This window comes from Postia placenta, assembly GCF_002117355.1.
Source record: "Postia placenta MAD-698-R-SB12 unplaced genomic scaffold POSPLAscaffold_5, whole genome shotgun sequence".
Taxonomy (NCBI): domain Eukaryota; kingdom Fungi; phylum Basidiomycota; class Agaricomycetes; order Polyporales; family Adustoporiaceae; genus Rhodonia; species Rhodonia placenta.
Window position 1 is genome coordinate 1,287,824 of NW_020169836.1, and position 18,977 is coordinate 1,306,800.

At 54.0% G+C, this 18,977-nt stretch overlaps 6 protein-coding genes across 6 annotated transcripts; 2 read left to right on the plus strand and 4 right to left on the minus strand.

The window, feature by feature from the left end:
• Positions 1 to 165: 165 nt before the first annotated feature.
• POSPLADRAFT_1180411 (hypothetical protein) lies at positions 166 to 3,142 on the minus strand. The gene is made up of 15 exons (XM_024488756.1): positions 2,689 to 3,142; positions 2,543 to 2,627; positions 2,154 to 2,491; positions 2,069 to 2,099; positions 1,940 to 2,015; positions 1,797 to 1,874; positions 1,575 to 1,770; positions 1,410 to 1,507; positions 1,341 to 1,350; positions 1,114 to 1,281; positions 943 to 1,055; positions 866 to 882; positions 785 to 808; positions 542 to 733; positions 166 to 478 (listed from the first exon to the last, which is right to left on the minus strand). The coding sequence occupies exons 1-15, from the start codon at positions 3,045 to 3,047 to the stop codon at positions 323 to 325; spliced, it is 1,941 nt and encodes a 646-aa protein (XP_024340280.1). The 5' UTR covers positions 3,048 to 3,142; the 3' UTR covers positions 166 to 322.
• A 698-nt stretch (positions 3,143 to 3,840) lies between these two features.
• Positions 3,841 to 6,286, minus strand: POSPLADRAFT_1139245 (hypothetical protein; the record flags this gene model as incomplete). The annotated part of the gene is made up of 12 exons (XM_024485011.1): positions 3,841 to 4,013; positions 4,070 to 4,203; positions 4,258 to 4,432; positions 4,556 to 4,586; positions 4,645 to 4,716; positions 4,769 to 4,887; positions 4,945 to 5,024; positions 5,080 to 5,232; positions 5,559 to 5,605; positions 5,724 to 5,757; positions 5,871 to 6,099; positions 6,154 to 6,286. The coding sequence occupies 12 exons, from the start codon at positions 6,284 to 6,286 to the stop codon at positions 3,841 to 3,843; spliced, it is 1,380 nt and encodes a 459-aa protein (XP_024340281.1).
• A 312-nt stretch (positions 6,287 to 6,598) lies between these two features.
• POSPLADRAFT_1039560 (hypothetical protein) lies at positions 6,599 to 8,171 on the minus strand. The gene is made up of 6 exons (XM_024477564.1): positions 7,878 to 8,171; positions 7,622 to 7,824; positions 7,218 to 7,564; positions 7,040 to 7,161; positions 6,962 to 6,989; positions 6,599 to 6,905 (listed from the first exon to the last, which is right to left on the minus strand). Exons 1-6 carry the CDS (start codon positions 8,152 to 8,154, stop codon positions 6,764 to 6,766), a joined length of 1,119 nt encoding a protein of 372 aa, XP_024340282.1. The 5' UTR covers positions 8,155 to 8,171; the 3' UTR covers positions 6,599 to 6,763.
• Positions 8,172 to 8,775: 604 nt separating this feature from the next.
• On the plus strand, positions 8,776 to 12,341 carry POSPLADRAFT_1139546 (hypothetical protein; the record flags this gene model as incomplete). Its single annotated transcript, XM_024485054.1, has 15 exons — positions 8,776 to 8,849; positions 8,903 to 9,013; positions 9,070 to 9,095; positions 9,149 to 9,346; positions 9,401 to 9,481; positions 9,547 to 9,692; positions 9,754 to 9,995; positions 10,043 to 10,335; positions 10,405 to 10,535; positions 10,652 to 10,931; positions 10,991 to 11,364; positions 11,428 to 11,544; positions 11,609 to 11,750; positions 11,794 to 11,987; positions 12,060 to 12,341. 15 exons carry the CDS (start codon positions 8,776 to 8,778, stop codon positions 12,339 to 12,341), a joined length of 2,691 nt encoding a protein of 896 aa, XP_024340283.1.
• Positions 12,342 to 12,475: 134 nt separating this feature from the next.
• POSPLADRAFT_1074059 (hypothetical protein) lies at positions 12,476 to 14,645 on the minus strand (the record flags this gene model as incomplete). Its single annotated transcript, XM_024482665.1, has 13 exons — positions 12,476 to 12,610; positions 12,667 to 12,766; positions 12,830 to 12,919; positions 12,992 to 13,003; positions 13,075 to 13,151; positions 13,205 to 13,295; positions 13,392 to 13,443; positions 13,501 to 13,545; positions 13,594 to 13,648; positions 13,706 to 13,731; positions 13,784 to 14,164; positions 14,225 to 14,337; positions 14,385 to 14,645. 13 exons carry the CDS (start codon positions 14,643 to 14,645, stop codon positions 12,570 to 12,572), a joined length of 1,344 nt encoding a protein of 447 aa, XP_024340284.1. The 3' UTR covers positions 12,476 to 12,569.
• A 265-nt stretch (positions 14,646 to 14,910) lies between these two features.
• Positions 14,911 to 18,148, plus strand: POSPLADRAFT_1055546 (hypothetical protein; the record flags this gene model as incomplete). Its single annotated transcript, XM_024480653.1, has 13 exons — positions 14,911 to 14,975; positions 15,026 to 15,180; positions 15,238 to 15,259; positions 15,311 to 15,330; positions 15,384 to 15,442; positions 15,502 to 15,723; positions 15,775 to 15,921; positions 15,990 to 16,567; positions 16,620 to 16,775; positions 16,838 to 16,965; positions 17,032 to 17,423; positions 17,786 to 17,915; positions 18,036 to 18,148. 13 exons carry the CDS (start codon positions 14,911 to 14,913, stop codon positions 18,146 to 18,148), a joined length of 2,187 nt encoding a protein of 728 aa, XP_024340285.1.
• Between the last annotated feature and the right edge of the window lie 829 nt (positions 18,149 to 18,977).

The following is an 18,977-nucleotide window of genomic DNA, read 5'->3' on the forward strand; positions in this document are numbered from 1 at the left end:
GCATATCAGCACCCCAACTTCGACCGAGGATGCCGCATATACCGCATACATACCCCAAACTTGTCACCATTCGTAAGATCCGGCGGCGCAGAAGGCTGACTCAGTTCATTTGCGTTGCAGGAACAGCACAGAACACGACGATTTGCGGTGCATTCGAAGTCTGGAGATGGCACGATGACATACTATTTTGTATACGTGCTTAGTCTCGTGAACGAGATGAGTACTCTCTGTTTAGTCCAGACATAGCTTCTTGCTATCTGCGCGGTGTCAGAATCTGAGAGATCCGGGCACTCCGTTCGCTCACTTGGCGGCGCCGTGTTTGTCATGCTTTAGATATACGGACGGACCCAACACCCTTCCTCGCAAGGTCGCGGACCCACCCCCTGAGGATGTGCTTCTGCACCTTCCCGCTCGCCGTCTTGGGCATATCTGACGGTATGCCGTCCTCGCCCGCGAACCATACCCACGCCGGAGCGTTCTAGCAAGTGCAGTAGCGAAAATCAGCTTCACATTCACCGAGAGTATCAGCCGGAAGCGGTACCTGTGGGTTCATATTATCCGCAACAAGGGCACGCACATCCTCCCGCGTCAGTGTCGACAGTGCGGTCGGCTCACGCACAACCCACGCGCCGACAACCTCGCCGTAGCGCTCGTCAGGCACGGCGACCGCCGCAGCCTCGCGGATGGCTGGATGCGCGGTGAGTACGTTCTCGATCTGCACCGGGAACAGGTTCTGCGCGGAGGTGATGAGTATGAGGTAATGGTCATTTGAATATTGATGCACCTCTCCGCCACGGATGATGATGTCCTATATGACGGTAAAGATTATCCTGAACTGCCATATTATGTTACAGTGCACACGCACCTTGATTCTACCAACAACTAACAGGGTATCAACAATCTGTCACTACGATGATACCGTATCTGAGCTTTCTGACTCACTTCTGAGATAGCCATCTTCGTCCAGTATGCCCTCATCACCGGTATACATCCACAGCACACCATCTCCGTCTTTCTGCATTACGCGCGCAGTCTGTTCCGGGTCCTCCCAATACCTCCAGACAGGGTCGGCGAAGGGGTCTTTTGAACGCAAGAAAACGTTATTTTACTTACCCTTTCTGCAGCAAATATCCCGAGACTACGATCTCGCCCGGCGTGCCGACGGGCACAATCTTATCCTCAACATCCACAACTTTCGCCCTGACATGTGGCAAAATGCGCCCGACGGTCTCGACGCGCTTGTCCACGGGGTCATCCCAGGTCGTCTGGAAAGATACCGGACTATAACCGGGCAAAAGCGACAGCTCATCTCCCATTCGAGCCTGGAAGAAACTACATACCTGGTCTCCGCTGTAATACAGTACGGTTATTTGCTGCTTCCGACACAACACAAGTAAGTGACAACTCACTCATCCCATAGGCAACCGTAAGCTCGGTCAAGTTCAGGTCCGCAATGAGCCGCTTCATAAGCTCGATTGGTATAGACGTCCCTGCTGCAATGCCTGTCCTGTGCGCATGACACCGTCAGCGCGCCCAGCCCGCGATCGAGGACGTGCCGCTCAGACGGCCTGTACCTGAGTGTGCTCATGTCCATGTTCTCGCCTGCCTCCCTGCGCGCGCGCACCTCCGCGAGGACGCCGAGGAAGTGTGTCGGCACGCCATGCAGCGCGGTGCAGCGCTCCGCAACAAGCGCGTCTACGATTGCGCGGGGATCAAATATCTGGGACGGGTACACGATGCTTGCACCGTGCGTCCACGCGGCCAGGTTGCCTAGGACGAGGCGTGTATATATGAACCGGCGAAGAGGTTAGCGCGTAAAGCGGCGAACGAGGGAAGGCACATATCAAAGCAATGAAACAACGGAGGGACGTTGCCTAGAGAGGAGTGATGTCTTGCAGTATGAGCGGGGACAGCGTGTCAGGCTAACTCTGAGGCGTACAGAGGATGTCAGACGGCGTCAGTCGCATATGCTCCCCTATCGAGATCCCATTGTTCAGGAGGTTACGGTGTGTGAGCTGGAGGATCTCTGAGTCGTGCTGCGTTCAGGTGCTATGTAACGAATACGCACTGAGACCGCCTTTGGTAATCCGGTCGTACCGCTATAGTATGGGAGCCGCATTAGGAACATAATCCAAAGTTGTCGCGCGTATTACCTTGTGAACTGCAGATTGATGACATCATCCTTGTTGAGCCCAGCAGCGATGTCTTTGACACGCCTCCTCTCCGCGCTGTCTTCCCGCCATACCAGAATCTCACGGAAGTCGACCGCACACTTGACATCGCCGATCTCCTCTTGGAACTGCTTCAGATCCCCTGTGTTATCAACTATGACAAGGTGACGCAACTCAGGCAGCGCTGGCTCTTGGATGTTGCCCGCAGGCGAGTTGCGCAGGTCAGGCAAGGCCTCGGAGAGCATAGAAACATATGCAGAACTCCGGATGCGAGGGACGACAATGAGGTGGCTCACGCCGACGAGCTTGAGCGTGGCGATCTGCACCGTGTCAGGCGAAGCTGGATCGATAATTCAGCGGAGCGAACGTACAAGCTCAGGAAGACGATAGGCCGGGTTTAGTGTCACCAGGATTGCTCCTATGCTCGCACATGCCCACTGTAGCGAAGCATACGCGCTGCCAGACAACCATTTATCTCGCCCACGCGTTTCGAGGCGTCTAGCAACACCGTGCGTACCTGTTGTTGCCCATCACGACTCCAACACGGTCACCTTTCTTCACCCCCAGATTCAGGAGTCCCCGGGCAAGGGCCTGGATATTGTCGTTGAATTCCTCATAGTCCCAGGCGAGGTGGTGGGTGCGTTCCATGTTGCGCGAGCGCGGGCCCCCGTGCGGGCGAGGCGACTCACTCCTGGCAACGAGGGCCGGACGGGAGCCATGTTTGGCCAGGACCTCCTGTGCGAAGTATGCAGGCAACGTCTGAGAGACAAGCGGGGGGTGTGAGGGGCCCTGTACCGCAGACAAGGCTATAGAGCGTCGCGAACGCCATAGTGCCGACGACTGCGTCAGGCAAGGCCGTCGCAGAAAGAACGGCATCAGGGTGTACAGCGAGACACTCGCTAGGGAGCTTTAGAACTTCGATGAATTATAGGATGGCATGAGACCGACCCGGGATCCTCAGGTGACCCGCGGGCCGAAGCGTCAAGGAGCACTCTTGTTTTCGGGTATTATACTCGGATCACAGTTCAGGATGCCGTGAGCGCGATAGTCTGAAATGATAGACGAGTTGGCCAGAGAGCATAGTTGAGGGCCGTGGACCTGCCAGGCATCGGCCGTGCCCGGCAACCTTTACCCACTGGCCGCAAAACTAAGCAAGAGGCCAGACGCCTTCTCGTCGAACTGCTCAAGTTGGGTTCCCGAGTCGCCATCAGGAGCAATATCGATATTGAGAGCCGACGTCACATAATAGTGCTACTATGTTACGTCGGCTCGGAAGCAGAGACTATTGCGAGTCTATGTTTGAAAGCGAACTCAAACTTTAGTCATGGACAAAACCAAACGTACTTTGGGGGAAAAGCGTGTTTTTCAGTACTCTGCCCTCAGTCAGAACTCAGTCAAAGGGGGAGAAAGAACAAAATTGTTCACAAAGCTCAAGTTTGAAACATCTGGCTCTCAACCACGACACGGTCCCGTGATCATGGCCCCATACATCGACGCGTCCGGTCATTGAGATTTGACGCTCTCAAGGGCCAGATGTCCCTTCGTTATCTTATTCCCGGAATGGAATTACGTAGTACTGGAGATAGAATATCATAAAGTAGATGTTCGACCGAGCTTAAAACATCAATAAACAAGCACGTATTCTAGCAGGTATCATCTCTACTCATCGTCATATCGAAGCCGGTGGGGTGCACTCAGCCTCCCATTCCACCGGCGTCAGCTGCTCGACGCGCTCCCGGAAGGCGTCCAAAGTGCAGAACTCCGGCGCACCTGGGTAATGCTTTCCCTCACCAGCGCAAACCGGCAGCGCCAAATCTCGATTTTGATAACGCATCCGGATGTCTGTGCGTTCTGTGCGTTAGCTGGTTTGGACGATACTGATGCCATGGCGTACGCACAGTGCTCAGACGAAGGGCTTGAGCGCTGCTTCTGGAAGGGCGCCATCACGCTCTGCCATATCGACGGCTGCGCCTCGGTCGCTTGACGTTTTCGGAAGAGCTCGAAAGTGATCGAGGAAGAGAAGGCAGGCCACCTTTTCGATGTCGCAAAGTTCAACGCGATTCCTTGCGCATTTTATGCCACACACCTTTCGTCGAAGACGTCCAGCGTACTACACAGCGCAGCCAGACTGGTGTCATGCGTACTATGGATCAGGATCTTGAGTGGATCTGCCGCCCCATTCGCCGCCTTGGCGTGCAACTTGTGCGCGAGATCGCCCAGAAGCGGTCCCATGCCGAGTCTCCTGACTTCCTCCGTCTTGTCTGAAAGTACCGAATGTCAATGAATATGTTCCCTCTAAGATGGGGTATCGGGCGTCTCACACCCTACATCACATCTCGTCAGCGTTCTTCAAAATCGAACAACCATCAGACCGTCGAACACACCTGCGAACCATTCATGAACGACCGCCTTTTCCTATCAAGCGTGGGCGTGTCAGTCGCAGACCATAAAATCGTGCTAGGGACATACGTACTATCAACCCCATTACCTCGGGCTCCTTGAATTCTGACGGGACAGGAACACCATGTGCAGTTGCTGCTCTTATCTGAACGTCCGTTAATACCTCCTAAAGCTGTACAGAGGTACATCCTTCGCACCGTGTCAAGAACCCCCGAAGCCCTGGGTTTCCCGTCCAGCCTCAGCCCCGTGCCTCCCAGGTATTTCGACAATTTGTGGTCCAGACCGGCGAGAGACTCGTTCCACTCTTTCGCCGCGGCTGAACCGTTCCCCCGCGCGTCAGACTTCAATGACCCGTAACGTGTGTGATACCTACCTTTCGCGAAGCCAATCTGCAGGACCTCCAGCTGCTTGCACGCCCCAGTGTTGCCGAAGAGGTTCTCGTCGCGTGCATTCCTATATTGCGCTTCTCAATCTCGAACGCACGAGGGTCCACAGCAAATGCACGCACCGTATTCTCAGCTGCGGCGCGAAGCCCCCGGACTTCGATTCGGGATAGAGGCCGTGTGTAATCTGCTGGAGGCTCTCTACGGTTCGCGGCACGTTCGTCGACCGCAGATAGACCTCTTCATTTAAGCTAGCGACGTCAGGAAGGAACCCGAGTCTACATGGGCACAGTTCCGGATGAGCAATTCGCGGGTGCAATTCTTGATGTACGCGCCAATACGGCATTCCTCGCGAATCATTGCCAATGGTTGCCGACACACGGCATAAAGTTTTACAGGACAAAAGAGTTGTCATGACGTGCCAGTGAAGGCCCCACTGACCCTCGCTAGCAGGCACATGAAACGGAATACACCATGAAGAGCATATGACTCCGCTCAGGGTCTTAGAACCGAGCGTGTATACGCGGCAACCATCGTATATGGCTCGCGAGAACACCAATTTTGACGTCACCCAGGTTCACGGGGCCTGGAATGGAAGACGCACCTGTCTATGTACAGCCTGCGCAGAGCAACGCCAAAATCGTACGTCGTCTGTAATGACACACACCCAATATAGTCGCGGAGCGCGGAGCCGGGTGGGGGTGGGGGTTAAATGAGCGTGCGTCCTGCATTCATTAAGGAAGACCACAGAAGCCCGCGGTGTGCGTACCTGTCTCCCCACGTCGGTCAGCTCGCCCAGAAGGCTGTGTGCACGCATAAGCGAAGTCCGACGGAGGGACAGGGAGCATAGTCAGCACTCTGTATCGTCCCATACCCGCGCCGCGCGTCGGCAGCCACACAAACGTGCGTTACTCACCATTCCCCAGGAGCAGCGGCACCGTCTACACGCTCGACGACGCGCCGCGTCTGGAGCGACTCCCCCTTGCCCCTACTGCTCCACCCCACGACCCGCGGGGCGCCGGGGATGGCCGCACTTCCGCTCGCCACCGCCGCCTGGAAGTTCCGCGCAGTATGGCACAACATCCAGTGCTCTGGGAGTCCCGCGGGCGGGTCGGTCAGACGCACGCCCACTGGTGCGCGCTCACCTGGGTCACCACCCATGGTCAGCACATCGTCTGCGGACAGAAGCCGAGACGTACCATGTCTGATGTAGACGTGCACCTGCGCGAGCTCGAGGTCGGGCGGCGCGACCGGGTATCCGTCGACGTCGAGCGGGGATGAGCCACTATGTGCGCGCGAGCTACTGGATCCTGCGTCCTTTGGACTGCTCATTGCTGTGTGTATGCTGGAGATCCCAGGCGTCGCGACCACGAGAAATAGCAGCGCGACGATTGGAGTGAACGAGGAGTGACGCATCGAACAGGTACCGGTGGCTCGCGTGGTAGTTCTAGAATCGAAGAACCGCTCTCTTGCAGAATGGCTGGCCAGAACGTTCAACTTGTATGTACTCTTCCTTGAGCAAAGCAGCAAACCCAACATGAAAGCGCTGAACGCTGTGAAGCGCAGTAACCGAACAACGCGACATGGTAGTTGATCACTGTTTACAGTGTGTACAACAATGTCTTCATGAACCCACATAACTTTAAGGGAGCGGGGAATACGAAGACTGTGCATTAGACGTGCAATCGAAAGTGAACATAATCAGCATTGGAAGCAGATTGGTGTGTAGTGTAGTTCTAACAATTAAGAAACAACACCGGACCCTCCAGAAACAAAGATAGCACATCCATTGCGCAGACTGCAGGCGCTCTACATCGGCAAGACTGTGTTGAACACGTAGTCCCATATTTTGCTCGTCACGCCGAACCCGAGCTCAAAGTTCTTGTAGTGGTGTGCCAGGTGGTACTTCTTCATCTCGCGGATGTACGCTGGGAGCTTGGTATGGTGCAGTCTAAACGGAGTGCAGTCAGCGAGAATGTCCTTGGCATTGTGCGAACGGGACCTTACGCGTAGTGCATGCAATCGTACAACACATCTGACATTGAAAGTGAGCAGGTGTGCGGCAGAAGGTAATGAGAAACGTACAGAAGGCGAATGCACCAGCAATGATGCCATTGGCCGCCGCAGTCGGGAAGAGAGCATGCGCCAGCTGTGTCATAGGGAACGACAGGAAGGTAAACATAGCCGGTGGCATCACCAGTCGCAGCCTACAGTGCGACCGTTAGCATGATGCGCGATGCTTTGGAGCTCTAGCGTTACACACCGGTCCATAGGCAGGTAGTGGTGGATACCGTGCATCAAGAAATGGAGCGTAAGCGCTGCGGGATGGTCCGGGAGCCAGGCATCAATGTGGAAGAGGAACCGATGGAAAATATACTCCAAGATAGTCCACACGAAGTTGCCGAAGAAGAAGCAGAGTGTCGTCTTCAAGACCGAGGATACGGGAATGCCGACAGTCATGAGCAGCTTTAGCGGCGCTGCAGGATTGGCAGAGAATAACGGCAGCGAATTGTTCCCAAGCGTGAACTGCACGAGTGAGCGGGCGAAGAGGTAACCTGCGATCGGCAGCCAGATTGTCGGGACGACATACCACGCCGTACGCGTAAACATCTGCAGAAAACCTTTGAATGCGCTGCGCGACTGCAACATTATGATACTTGCACGCACCTCTAAAATGTCAGGACCGAAGAGACGAGGTGACTCGGGAGTATGGCGCGGCTGGTGGACCTGCAGGAGATAGTAGGACTTCGTAAAGTTTGCCTCCCAAACCTGGAGGAAGAGAGGCTTGCGGAGATCCAAGAACTGGTTCTTCTCATAGTCCGCTGCCAAATCCGTATTGTTCGGCTCGAAGTTGTCCTCCGCGACCCAGTCTATAGTGTGAATCAGTGACATGCCCCTTTCTTCATCAATGTCGGAAACGTACCGTCGCTCACAATTGTCTCACTTGTACCAAGCCGCCCAATGAAGCACTCCTCCAGCATATCATATGCTGAGTCGGAGTGATCGTGCTCAAGCGGGTCCCGCATGATTGCCTCGACGTCATTCCCCGCATACTTCAAAATCAGGTCGTCGCCCCCCGGATGGTCGGGCAAGAAGTTCGTAACGTCGTAAACTTTGCCATTACGGGTAATCCAGCAGCTCGAGGTGTTGCTGTGCGCCGCGACGTCCTCAGCGGTGAAGATGCGAATCCGTTTCGACATGGTGGCTGCGGAGTGGGAGAGCGGGCGCCGAAATCAATCTTTCTCTTATACTTATATGTCCTTACGAAGCGGAATCACACGATGGTGTGTCCCTCTTGGTGGTCGCGCCGTGTCGCCCCGTAGATTCGAGAGCGCGTAGTTGACGGTCTGGACGACGTGAGCTCGTGGTTTGGGACAAGCTTGGACCGAGACAACTTTCGTTTAGCAGGACAGCGCCTGACCCCCTCGGTGACGTGATCCGTCTTGCCGGATGAAGATAATTACTGTAATTCACCAGGCTTATACTAGATTTCTGTCTTTGAAGCTGCCGCAATACAAGCCCTATTCAAAACGAACAAGTAGGTGGTGCGAGCAAGGTTGAATGAAGGCGAACAGGTTTGGACTTAGTGATTATGGCTTACTGTGCAGCTGTTTCGGAAAGTCTAATACGGATTTTATGTTATGAAAGCATTGAGAAAATCTAGGAAATTGCGTAATACCCCGTATGTGATGGGCGCTATTTATTAGCGCCTTGCCTATGGTCTGACCAGTGCGGACACTGCGGCGGCAAGTCCACGGGTTTGTTTCGACTGTAACACATCTTGCTTTCGTTTATTTACACTGCTTGTCTGCTGTTCTGGCATGTCGAAGCTTAATTTCAAAGTCGACGATGCTGAGCTACTGAAGGCCTACGGCATATCCTCACTGTCTCCGAAGTAAACATGGCTGTTCAATTATTCCATCAGCCTCTGAATAGTATACACAATAGGAAATGGGAAGTCATTGACTACGACAACGATGACACGCTGGCAGGTACCCTGACTGGTGCTAACAATGCGGAGGGCGAGCCTGATCCACTTGGTCTGGGTGCGACCATCGAGTGCGTCGCGTGCATCTCAGTTGCATGGTTCAGAGTATATTGAGCTTCTGTACTAGTGTACGCGAAATGGACCTGGATACCAGTCAGTCACGTTCATGTCGTTAGTGTAAAGCCGTTCATACATGCATGGCGCAGAGACGGCCGTCCTCATATCATCCAAGTCGTTCAACCCGAAAGCGTTTCTGTCTGCCGCACATCCCAACGCCACCTATCAAGACCTTGCGGCTGGCATCTCACATCTCCGTGCCTCTATTGACTCTCGCTCGGAGGCCGTTAGGGTGCTTGTTGAGGAGAACTTCAACCGATTTGTCGCCGTCAAGGCATCTACAGATGGTACATTTTCTACCTGACCCCCAACTTGCAGTGGCAACATTGATATCCTCTCAGCATTATATGCCGAAATGCAGGAGGGCCTGTTGGCAGGACAGACTGAGTTCGCCTCAAGGCCCCTGAAGGATCACTTAAAGCGTATGCTATCCTTGTACCAGGTCACTGTTATTTGTCGATATTCACTAAATCATGCGCAAATACAGTTTCCGCACAGAAGGCAGATCAAGTATTTCTCCCAGTGCTAGAGAATGCTCTCAAAGCTCAGAAACTACGCACTACTCTAGGCGTCTTTGAGCGTTCCAAGTTCTTTTTCAGTCTGCCTGGCTCGCTGATCGAGTCCATTGAGACGGTATGCCTCTAGACCACCAACTCTGATCAGTGCCAAATACTCAATGTAACATCACACTTAGGGCCGTTACGATGTCGCCATGCGCGATTACAAGAAGGGCAAGTTCCTACTCGAGTCCCGCCCAGGCCAAATCCTCCCGGTAGGATCGGCAAAGGATGGGCACAACTTGGAAATGCAGCAAAGGCGCATCCTCAAGAAGGTTTGGGGCACCGTAGAGAAAATCATGGGTGAAATGCGCAGTCAACTGCTTGCGAAGCTACAGGAGCCCACACGCAGCGTCGATGAACAAGAGAAAACAATAGAGTTCGTGAAGGACTTCCATTGACTGCCTTGATCTGACCGCGTTTCAGAATCTTGCTTGAACTCAATCCTTCCGACGACCCGGTCTGGACATACTTTGATGCGCAGCATCAGTATATACTTCGGCATATGCGGGAAGTCTACGATGCAGCGGTTAACTCTATCAATGGTGAGCGCTCGGTGGATTTGGAATGGCTGTGCCAATTGGCTCATGGTGCACAAGCTACCCGCGAGAGGGCACAGCCAGAGATCAGGGGTCCCGATATACTGCCCAGAATCTTGTCTGCACAGCTCCAGACATGCATCGCCGCGCTAGAGGCGAAGCAGGCGGATGCCATCCTCGGTGTGTATGTTCTGTCGTCGATGGGAAAATCACAAACTGATTTTCTTCCCGTCGATGCGTGATGGACAGCCCAGGCTGCGGGGAACGAGGTCTGGCAGGCTGTCCTTGCGATGGTCAAGAGTGTGTCCGAGGTGATGCTGTCCTCCCTCCCCAACTTTTGGAAGATTGCAAAGGGCTTCCTGGAGGGAAAGTTGAAGAAGGTTTGTGCGCCTATGCTCGTCTGCGTGTGTGCGATTCATGGTTCCACCAGAGCCCGGGCAGTGCCTCACGCCGGAGTCCCTCCCAATGCCGTACCATGGCGCTCGATATCGTCCAGCTCTACATCTTGCTTCTCTCCGAGTTCTTCATGTTCTCTGATAGCCGCGTGTCATCACCGCCCACCGGCGCCGGCGATGTGACTCCCCCATTGCTGCCAATGGATTCGAACGCGCTTGCGACTGGCCACCAGCTAATGAGAATCATCGGCGAAATCCAGGACAGCGTCAACGACATCAATAGCATGGAAATCTCGGGCGAGGCGACGTCTAGCCTTAAGGGTCTCCTGGAGAGTGCGCGGTGGAGATTTGAAGACATCCTCATCCATGCGTGGATCAGAGGTAAGCGCGCACGACATGAATCGCTATTTCCGACGGTCGGACTAAGACACGCGATGTAGACGCCAACATCTTCTACTACCTGGAGGACTGGATAGGGTCCACAGTTGATCCGTTCACCACTGTGTACCTCTCCAAACTGCGCGTGTTCCAGAAAGAAATGTCCACATGCGCGTTCAAGATTGCCGGCGGAGCTGATCTCTCAACCTCATCGACTATGTTCTCTTCGCGGCCATCCAAGCGGAAGGCGGTCGCCCTTGAGTATACAGGAAAAATCACGAAAGCATTCCTGGATTCACTCTTCGCTGTACTTGATGGACTGGTGCACCTCGCATCGGATGAGTCTCCGGCTGTGATGCTAGTGCAACCGGCCATCGGTGACATGTCAGGGGCAACAAGCAACAATCCCTTGGAGCTCGTGAATGTACAGGATGCAGTGAGTGCGGAGTTTAAGACCTATTCTAGGCCTTGAACTTATTGCTGCCGTATCTTTTCACAGGACAACCGGGTACTGCTGGTGGTGGCAAATATTGACCGCTTGAAACGCTCGCTCATACCCAGTATGGCTGGTGAGCTGGGAACTGCCCTGGGTATTTCCATCGAGGAAGATCAACGTGTAAGTGTCCGCGCAGATTGCATGCAATCTTAGTCATCTCACTGAATTGTCCGGACGGTGCCAGACGTTGATGACCATCGTGCAAGAACTCGACAACACTCTATTTGAGAGTTACATTAAGCCAAAGGCGGCCGTTCTGATGGGCATGATGCGGGACGGGGTATTAGATCCAGAGATGGATTGGTACGAGACACCGCAGCCGAGAGGTCTGTCTCACTCTATCATCATCCTAATTCCGTCTCAAAATAGGCTGTCTGCTCGCAGAGATCCGCCCGTATGTATACGAAATCCTGATGTTCCTTGTGGGAGTGCACGCACAAGTTAGCGCGGTCGCAGCGCCCCTCTTGGAACGTACCCTGAATGCGCTAGTGGAGGACGTTGCCGAAGAAGCCCTCCGCTGTTTCCGCCAGGTCAAGCGATTCGGCATGGGCGGCATGCTTCGGGTACGTACACACGTCTCCCTGTTCCTGGACCTTCATCTTGGTGTCCACACGAGTGACTAATGCGATTACCAGGCTACGTTAGAAATCGAGTTTCTACATCAGACACTCTCGCGTTACGTCACTTCGTCTGCGGACCAGACCCTCTCGGATCTGTATACCAAAATCTCGCAAGCATATGCGCGCCGGCCCGGAGACGAAAACCTGCAGACCCATCTGGACGGCGTGAAGAAGACTCTGGCGGATACCCGACGAGCCACTGGCATTGAGTTCCTGTGCTTCAGGCAGACAAAGGAAAAGTCCAGGGATAAAAGTGCGTCCAATACGAGGACCAAGGAGAAGACACGGGAGAAGTAACGGGAGAAGGCCAGATGACCGGGGCTTGATGAGGATAGGAGCTCGGAGGATGTCGTGAACGAAGTGGAGTCGGACATTCTCATGAGGAACACCGGGCTTGCCACCAAACGAGATTTCGTGATCTTGTGAAGTTTGCAGGTACGTGATTGATCCCGTGTACGGTATGACTAGATGGCTGTACGGTATGTGTGTAATTAAGACGGATACGGATGAAAATGGTCCTTGTGCTCAGGCGAAGAGGTCAACAATGATGGTCACAATACCCAAAACTTCCAGAAAAGATGAGTGTGTGGGTGCACGTTGTATGGGAGGCGCCAGGACGCACCAATCTCAACCACGATCAGAGCAATGACTATCTGTTCTAGTCGTTCCGCGTGTCGGCTTGAGACAGTTTCCTTCAATAGCTGGAGCATGTCTTGTAGAACCTACGAGAAGCACGACAGGGAACAATTAAAATCTTTAGCGGTCGCATGCAAGCACACACTGACCTCCACTCGAGTGTTCAGCAGGTCAATCCGCTGCGGAATCTCCAGGTAGTCTCGGGCCGCATCATATAGCGGCTGTAAATCGGGGTATGTCTGCCTAGATATCAGAAAATTTGGTCGCTGACTGGACAGATCACAGGGTCGTCATGGGATTTGGCTACTTACCCAGAAAACTTCCTATTCACAATAAAATAACGGTCAGAACTCTAGCGACCGTTAACCCAAGGTCGATTTAGAGGGCGCCGTACCGGGGAATCGAGAACAGAGCCCACAGAATTGATATTTGTTCTCAACAAAAATAGTTCACCAATCTTTCGCATGATGTCTGGATAAAACCATTTGAATAGCAGGACAAATCTCAATGCACGAGAAAAGTACCTTTATGAGGCATGCCAATCTTTCCCGTCTCGCTGATGATTTCCGGGATGTCTTTTGTCTCTTCGATAGTAGAAGAAATTAACTCCTCGAACTACACGAGTGCGAAGTTGCCAGAGGGGGGTTTAAGTCCGCAATTCATACAAGGAGAATCAGACATGAGGATCGTAGATGTTATTCAGAGACTCACCAGTGATATCTTGACAGACTGCGATAACGCGTGTGAGAGGGAGAGCTTCGTCCTATGCATGACAAGTGTCAAATCTGTTTATGCTGACCGTTCTACCGCCAAAGCTCACATGTAGCTAGACCCAACTCGCAGTGTAATCACGTCGTTATAGATACTAAAAGGAGTTCAGTTTCCGCACAACAAGGGGAACGACAAGCGGTACCGGCTGTAATTGGCATAATAGTAGTTCAAGTCTTCCATTTCCACTTCTTCTGGTGCTAGACAGGACCAAGTTAAGCACCGGCATTCACACAGCAGAGCAGTCGAGACCGTACGCAATTTGTCTACTTCGAACCGCTTGCTGTGAGAGAATCAGTAAATTGCTTGAGACGTAAACATTGACAGGGACCAACATAGAGGATAGGAATCGCTTTTCCTGTGCCTCCGTCATGCCCCATAGGACGACTGTGCCATATTTGAACAGAAAGATTTCGGCCTCCCGCGGACGCTCGCGAGACAGAAATTTGTTCTTCCTGTTCTTTGGTACCTGCTGTTCCCCATCTGTGTGTGCATGCTCCGGCGCCAACTCGGGTACGCCAAGGAGGTCTCCAGTCTGACTTTGTGTCGGAGACTGACCTTGAAATCGGACTTGGCGGTGGGACCCGATTCCGTCTTCGGAGGATAATTCATATGCGTATGGCGTGTAAATTACTTCATCGATGATTTTGGGGTTGGTGTGATAAGAGGCACGACGAGCGTTGAAGAACTTCATGAGTTCTGGAAATCGATAGGAGCTACGATTGGACACGGTATGAGCGTTCAATGGGTCTAGACTAGGGTGAGGTGCACTTGACCTTGCAGTGGCGTACGCTGTAACGCGGGGAAGCGACTTCGCCTTTTTTTTGGTAAGCCACAAGGCATCCCTTCGTGCGGTCCCCGCAGGAATGAGGTCGATCTGGTTGTAGACCTAGACGCAAGTCAGTTCCATCGATGAATCGAGCGTGATGGTCGCACCTCAATATCGTCAGGTTCCTCCTCATCGTCTCCATTATCATCCTCGCTCTCTGCTTCATCACCCTCTTCCTCTTCCTCGATCTTGTCCTGCGGCGGCGGGCTCAGGACGAGCTCAACGGGTTTGCCTTGCAGCACGGGCTCGACCTGGTCGGGTAGCACCTTCAACTTGCCGGCTACTTTCGTCGACCTATTCGCGCCACGAGCCTTGGGCTCTGCTGCAGCAACGACTACAGCCTTCTGACTAGGCTGACCTGAGGACATGGTGGTAGAGCATAGAGTGGCGAATGTTGTCGAAATGCAAAGTCCGGGTCGATGACGCGGGGATAGCGGGGCTATCCTATATAAGGCAGGAGGACATATTGTCGATTCAATTCGGTTAATCAATTATTCCCCGACGGCGCCGCGGACTGTGCGCCTGCTCCTCCGTGCATCATTGCATTCTTGGAGGTTTGCTCACTGCTGCTCTCAGTGTCGAAGGCTTGAAATACGACGTCCACAAAAGCTACAGAATTGGAAGTTGTTTTGAATGTCAACTGGAACTCCTGACCTCGACAACATCCCTGGGTCCCCGGACGACCGAGAATTCTTGTAGTGAGTCCGACTGTCCGACGCCATCCACGCTGCGCTCACGACAATGTCAGTACAGTACTTAACTTGCCGACCACCGCGTCGGAGTATGAAATAAGAGAACGCTACCGCCAACTTTCTGTGTTGTTTCACCCAGACAAACAACAGGAGGAGCAAACGAAGGAGACAGCGACGAAGCGGTTTCTGGAGGTGCAAAAGGCATATCAAGGTGCGCGACATGACTCGCTCAATGTGTAGTGTGTCCCGAATGGATGTCCGCCCTCAGTGCTCTCCGACCCCATCAACCGGTACGTCGCCGTTCCCCTCGCATTTACTCACAAACTGATCCTCCGGTCCAGCCGCGCATATGACTTGCTAGGTCTGTACTTATGCTCCAATACACATATAAGACTGAGCGAGCCGTCAGTCCAGGTCCCAAAGGGTTGCAAACGGTCCATAATGCAGATTTGAGTGAGGTGCCTCCCGCGAAGGTTCGTGTTCGAGTCATCAAATGTGTACTAGCCCATGTCGTTCATATGCGTCTCTCTAGTTCGACGCTGCTTTGATACAAAAGACTCGCGAACTTCTGCGAGAACGCGCTGAGGAAGTCGTCCGCTCGAAAGGCCGCATAACTGCCACCATAGATGCACGATCACTTTTCGAGGGCGATGACGTTTATGATGACGACGAACATTGGTCTTCGTATCATGGCATAACTGACCGACTAAGCGGCATCCGTCAAACGAGCTCCAGTATTCGGCATAGTGTCGAGGTGAAATAATCACTCCGCGAACATAAATCAAGCTGTCTGAGACTAAATCAGACAGATATCAGCGAGAGGACATCACTCGTGTTAACCGGCCGCGCTTCTTCTCGCGGTTCACTTGACGTAGACGACGCGTATAACCCTCTCCGCACTGCCGTACTGGGTACTGTCAGGCATCAGTTCTCCCCTCGTTTGAATTTCGAGGTAAGATGTCATTCCTTGCTGGCCGCTCGGTACAGCTCTCCTGACAGCCCATATTTCACAACATCCAGGCGACAGCAAACCTACTGCACGGCTCCGACCTGAATTTCAAGACAATCTATCGAGATGAAGAAAACACCGTTGTATGCGAAATGGGCTTTACCCGTGCCCTCTTCCAAGCAATTTCATCTTCGACAGCTCGTATGCGGGCCCCTCCCCTAACTCTTGCTTTCTCCCGGCGACTCTTTCCCCATTCGCCGCTCGAGGGCACAGTTTCATTCTCCACCAGCTCCACAGTCCCTATCCTCTCGGTCTCGCTCTTTTCAGGCCACGTATTTGATCACACTCCTGAGGCGTCCATTCCACCCGCCCTTTTGGGAACAGACCCGACATTCCGGCCACCTTCCAAAGACGGACTTTCCGTCGGTACCACATTCTGGAATGTGCAAGCATCACTAGCAGGCTTGATGTCCGGTCTTGGCGCGGAATGGGGCGTCGTCCTCTCGGAGCTGGGACTACGACTGAAAATCGTATTCCAATTCGGACTCGCCGGGCTGAATTGGTCTTTCGGAGGGGAGTGGAGAAGGGGCGATAATTCACTGGGTTCTAGCGTTGCGCTTGGTCTGCGCGGTGTGATACTTCGATTGGAGTAAGTCTATTCGACAGATTTCATTAGTGGAAGGCTTAGTTCCTATCTACAGCGCAGGATTCCTTGGACAGCAGGTGTCACTTCCCATCGTACTCTCAGACGAGCACAACATGCGCTTGGCACTCTGTACCACGGTCATGCCGTCGACTGCGCTGGTATTTACGTATTGGTTTGTTCTCAGACCCCGGAGACAGAGGGAGCGACTCGAGTGTGTTCTTCGCGCGTTCTGGTCCCGGGTTGAGCATTCATCAGTCATTTTAATTATGCTAGGTTTTTCCGGCGAGCACGGCGCACGCTTCACGAAGAGAAATCTGATTTGCTGCGTGAGAGCAAAGAGACGGTTCACCTTTTAGAGGATGCTGCCCGCCGCCACATGCAGACAGAGGCCTCCTGCAACGGTACAAATCCGGCATGCCCTCTACCCATTCGGTTTTCGTGGCTCATCTCGTGCCTGATCATTGCAGGCCTCGTTATACTGGAAGCTTCCTACGGCCCATCAGAGCGCGACGAAGCGACCGCGGGCCTAGACGTAGACGTCACAGTGCCCCTCCAGGCCCTGGTGCACAGGAGCCAGTTGTACATTCCTGGGAGGCGAAGCAAGGTCAGTCGCATTCCTATTCCGCGTTTCGCTAAGATTGGGGACAGGCGCCCTTCTCTCATCGCGCGGGAAGCCCGCAGCGTGTTCACGCCCGTGTCGCCTTCCCCGACGGCGGCTCGTCTTTCCGACATGCGGGTCTCGCCCGCGTCGCCCTATTCTCATGACCTGACGGGTGGCCTTACGAGCTATTTCATCGCCTTCTCCAGACGCCTCGGTCGTTATGCTGTCTTGCGGCATGCACGAAAGGGCCCGCATCGCGTAACTGTTCATCCCATTTGTTGTCTTCATCTCCCGAAGCGGCGCGCGCCGCCCCGTTGCCCGTGCTCCCTAGGCATGGACGGCGCTCGGTGCAGCAAATTTGCATCGATCGTCGAGGTTAAAACGGCGACGGCGTAAGTTTGCTGATAACCAGCGGTGTGTGTCCTAACCTTGCGATGCCCCCCAGGGCGTCCGCGCATGAAAACCCGCACCACCTCTCGTAACAGAATCCAGGGTCCCATTGTATTGACGACTGTTTCCGCTCGTTCCGCGTCGTGCGCTGATGCAGGATGCAGCTGCCTGGTTCCGTAGCCTGATTCCCTGTGACGTGACTTACTCATGCGTGTCTCGTGCTTTGATAGGCCGGGCTGCAGGGATTCTATGATCCTGCTCCTGGAGTCGCGAAGACGCTCCGGATCCGCTACGCCTTCTGTGGGTACTCACATTATGCAGAGATCCCGGACTGGATGCCGGTTGTCCTGCCCCTAGAAGGTATGTCATCCTGCGCAGCGTTCTCACGTCACTGTTGCCCGTCTAATGCTAATTGACATCTGCGTCCCCCCGTCGGACATCGGCGATTCACCGCAACAGAGCACCGCGTTGATTGAGCAGATGCGGACAAGCGTCTGCGCGCTGCATCTGGTGCGACGAGGAATCTCGATCCCGCTGATGCGGGACCCACCGTCGGGGCATCGGCGCTCGTCTCAGCCGTGGAGATCTGCTAAGCGTACAAAGTATATACATACGACCCCCGCTCCGATAACTCATGCACGCCGCTACCCGAAACATGACGACCCAATGCATCCTATTTGTATTTGCTCCCCACGCGGCCGCCTCGGCAGTGGGTGTCCAGGAACACGGTCGCGGCCAGACAGAGATCATCAAGTCAAGTGTCGTCTGCCTCGTCAGGACTCGGCGTTGCCCTTATTCGACGAATACAACGGCTGCGTGCAGTCGCCGTGGGGTCATGTGCGCCGGTTATGCTCACGGTCGTTGTCGAAGTGGTGCCCACTAGTCGCCCTGTCCCCGTATACATCATGCGACTAGCAGGTGTGCCCGACAAGCTGAAGTGATAGTGATGGAACGTGGTGCCCCCCAAAGTGCCTCGTAGCTCGCGCAGATGCGTGTCGAGGGGTTCTCAGGGTCGTCGGATCGTGTTTGCGCGGGGATGCTCGTTCTTGGGCACGCAGAGCCGGAGATCATACGCACACGCGACGGTGGGCGTTGACCAATGCATACGTGAAGATTACAGCGCGATGTGATCCTGGGCGCAGCGGGTCTATCTTTCGCCACGACCAGGCCAGAAGTTCATTTTGCGCGACTTATAAGGTATGCTGCAGCGCAGAACGCCGTCGCCTGAGAATCCGTTCCCTCAGCTGTCGCACTGTGCGGGAATAACACAGAGTATGACTTCACCGGCGCTAGGCGTCATATATCTGGGTGCGCGGGATCTCTGTGATATTCGCCGGGGGTGCGCCGGCAGGGGCCCCTTTCACGCTATAAGTGGCAGTGGTGGGCGTCGCTGCTGTCGCTATCCTGGCTTCACAAGCGAAT

Bases quoted from the DNA above. Each gene is read 5' to 3' on its own strand.
- POSPLADRAFT_1039560 (XM_024477564.1), bottom strand. From the start codon at position 8,154: ATGTCGAAACGGATTCGCATCTTCACCGCTGAGGACGTCGCGGCGCAC. The intron at 7,825-7,877 runs GTACGTTTCCGA...TTCACACTATAG, and splicing joins TGAGACAATTGTGAGCGACG to ACTGGGTCGCGGAGGACAAC. The intron at 6,990-7,039 runs GTACGTTTCTCA...TTTCAATGTCAG, and splicing joins TGCTGGTGCATTCGCCTTCT to ATGTGTTGTACGATTGCATG.
- POSPLADRAFT_1180411 (XM_024488756.1), bottom strand. From the start codon at position 3,047: ATGCCGTTCTTTCTGCGACGGCCTTGCCTGACGCAGTCGTCGGCACTA. The intron at 1,056-1,113 runs GTAAGTAAAATA...CCCTGTCTGGAG, and splicing joins GGATATTTGCTGCAGAAAGG to GTATTGGGAGGACCCGGAAC. The intron at 734-784 runs GTGCATCAATAT...ACCTCCGCGCAG, and splicing joins TCATCATCCGTGGCGGAGAG to AACCTGTTCCCGGTGCAGAT.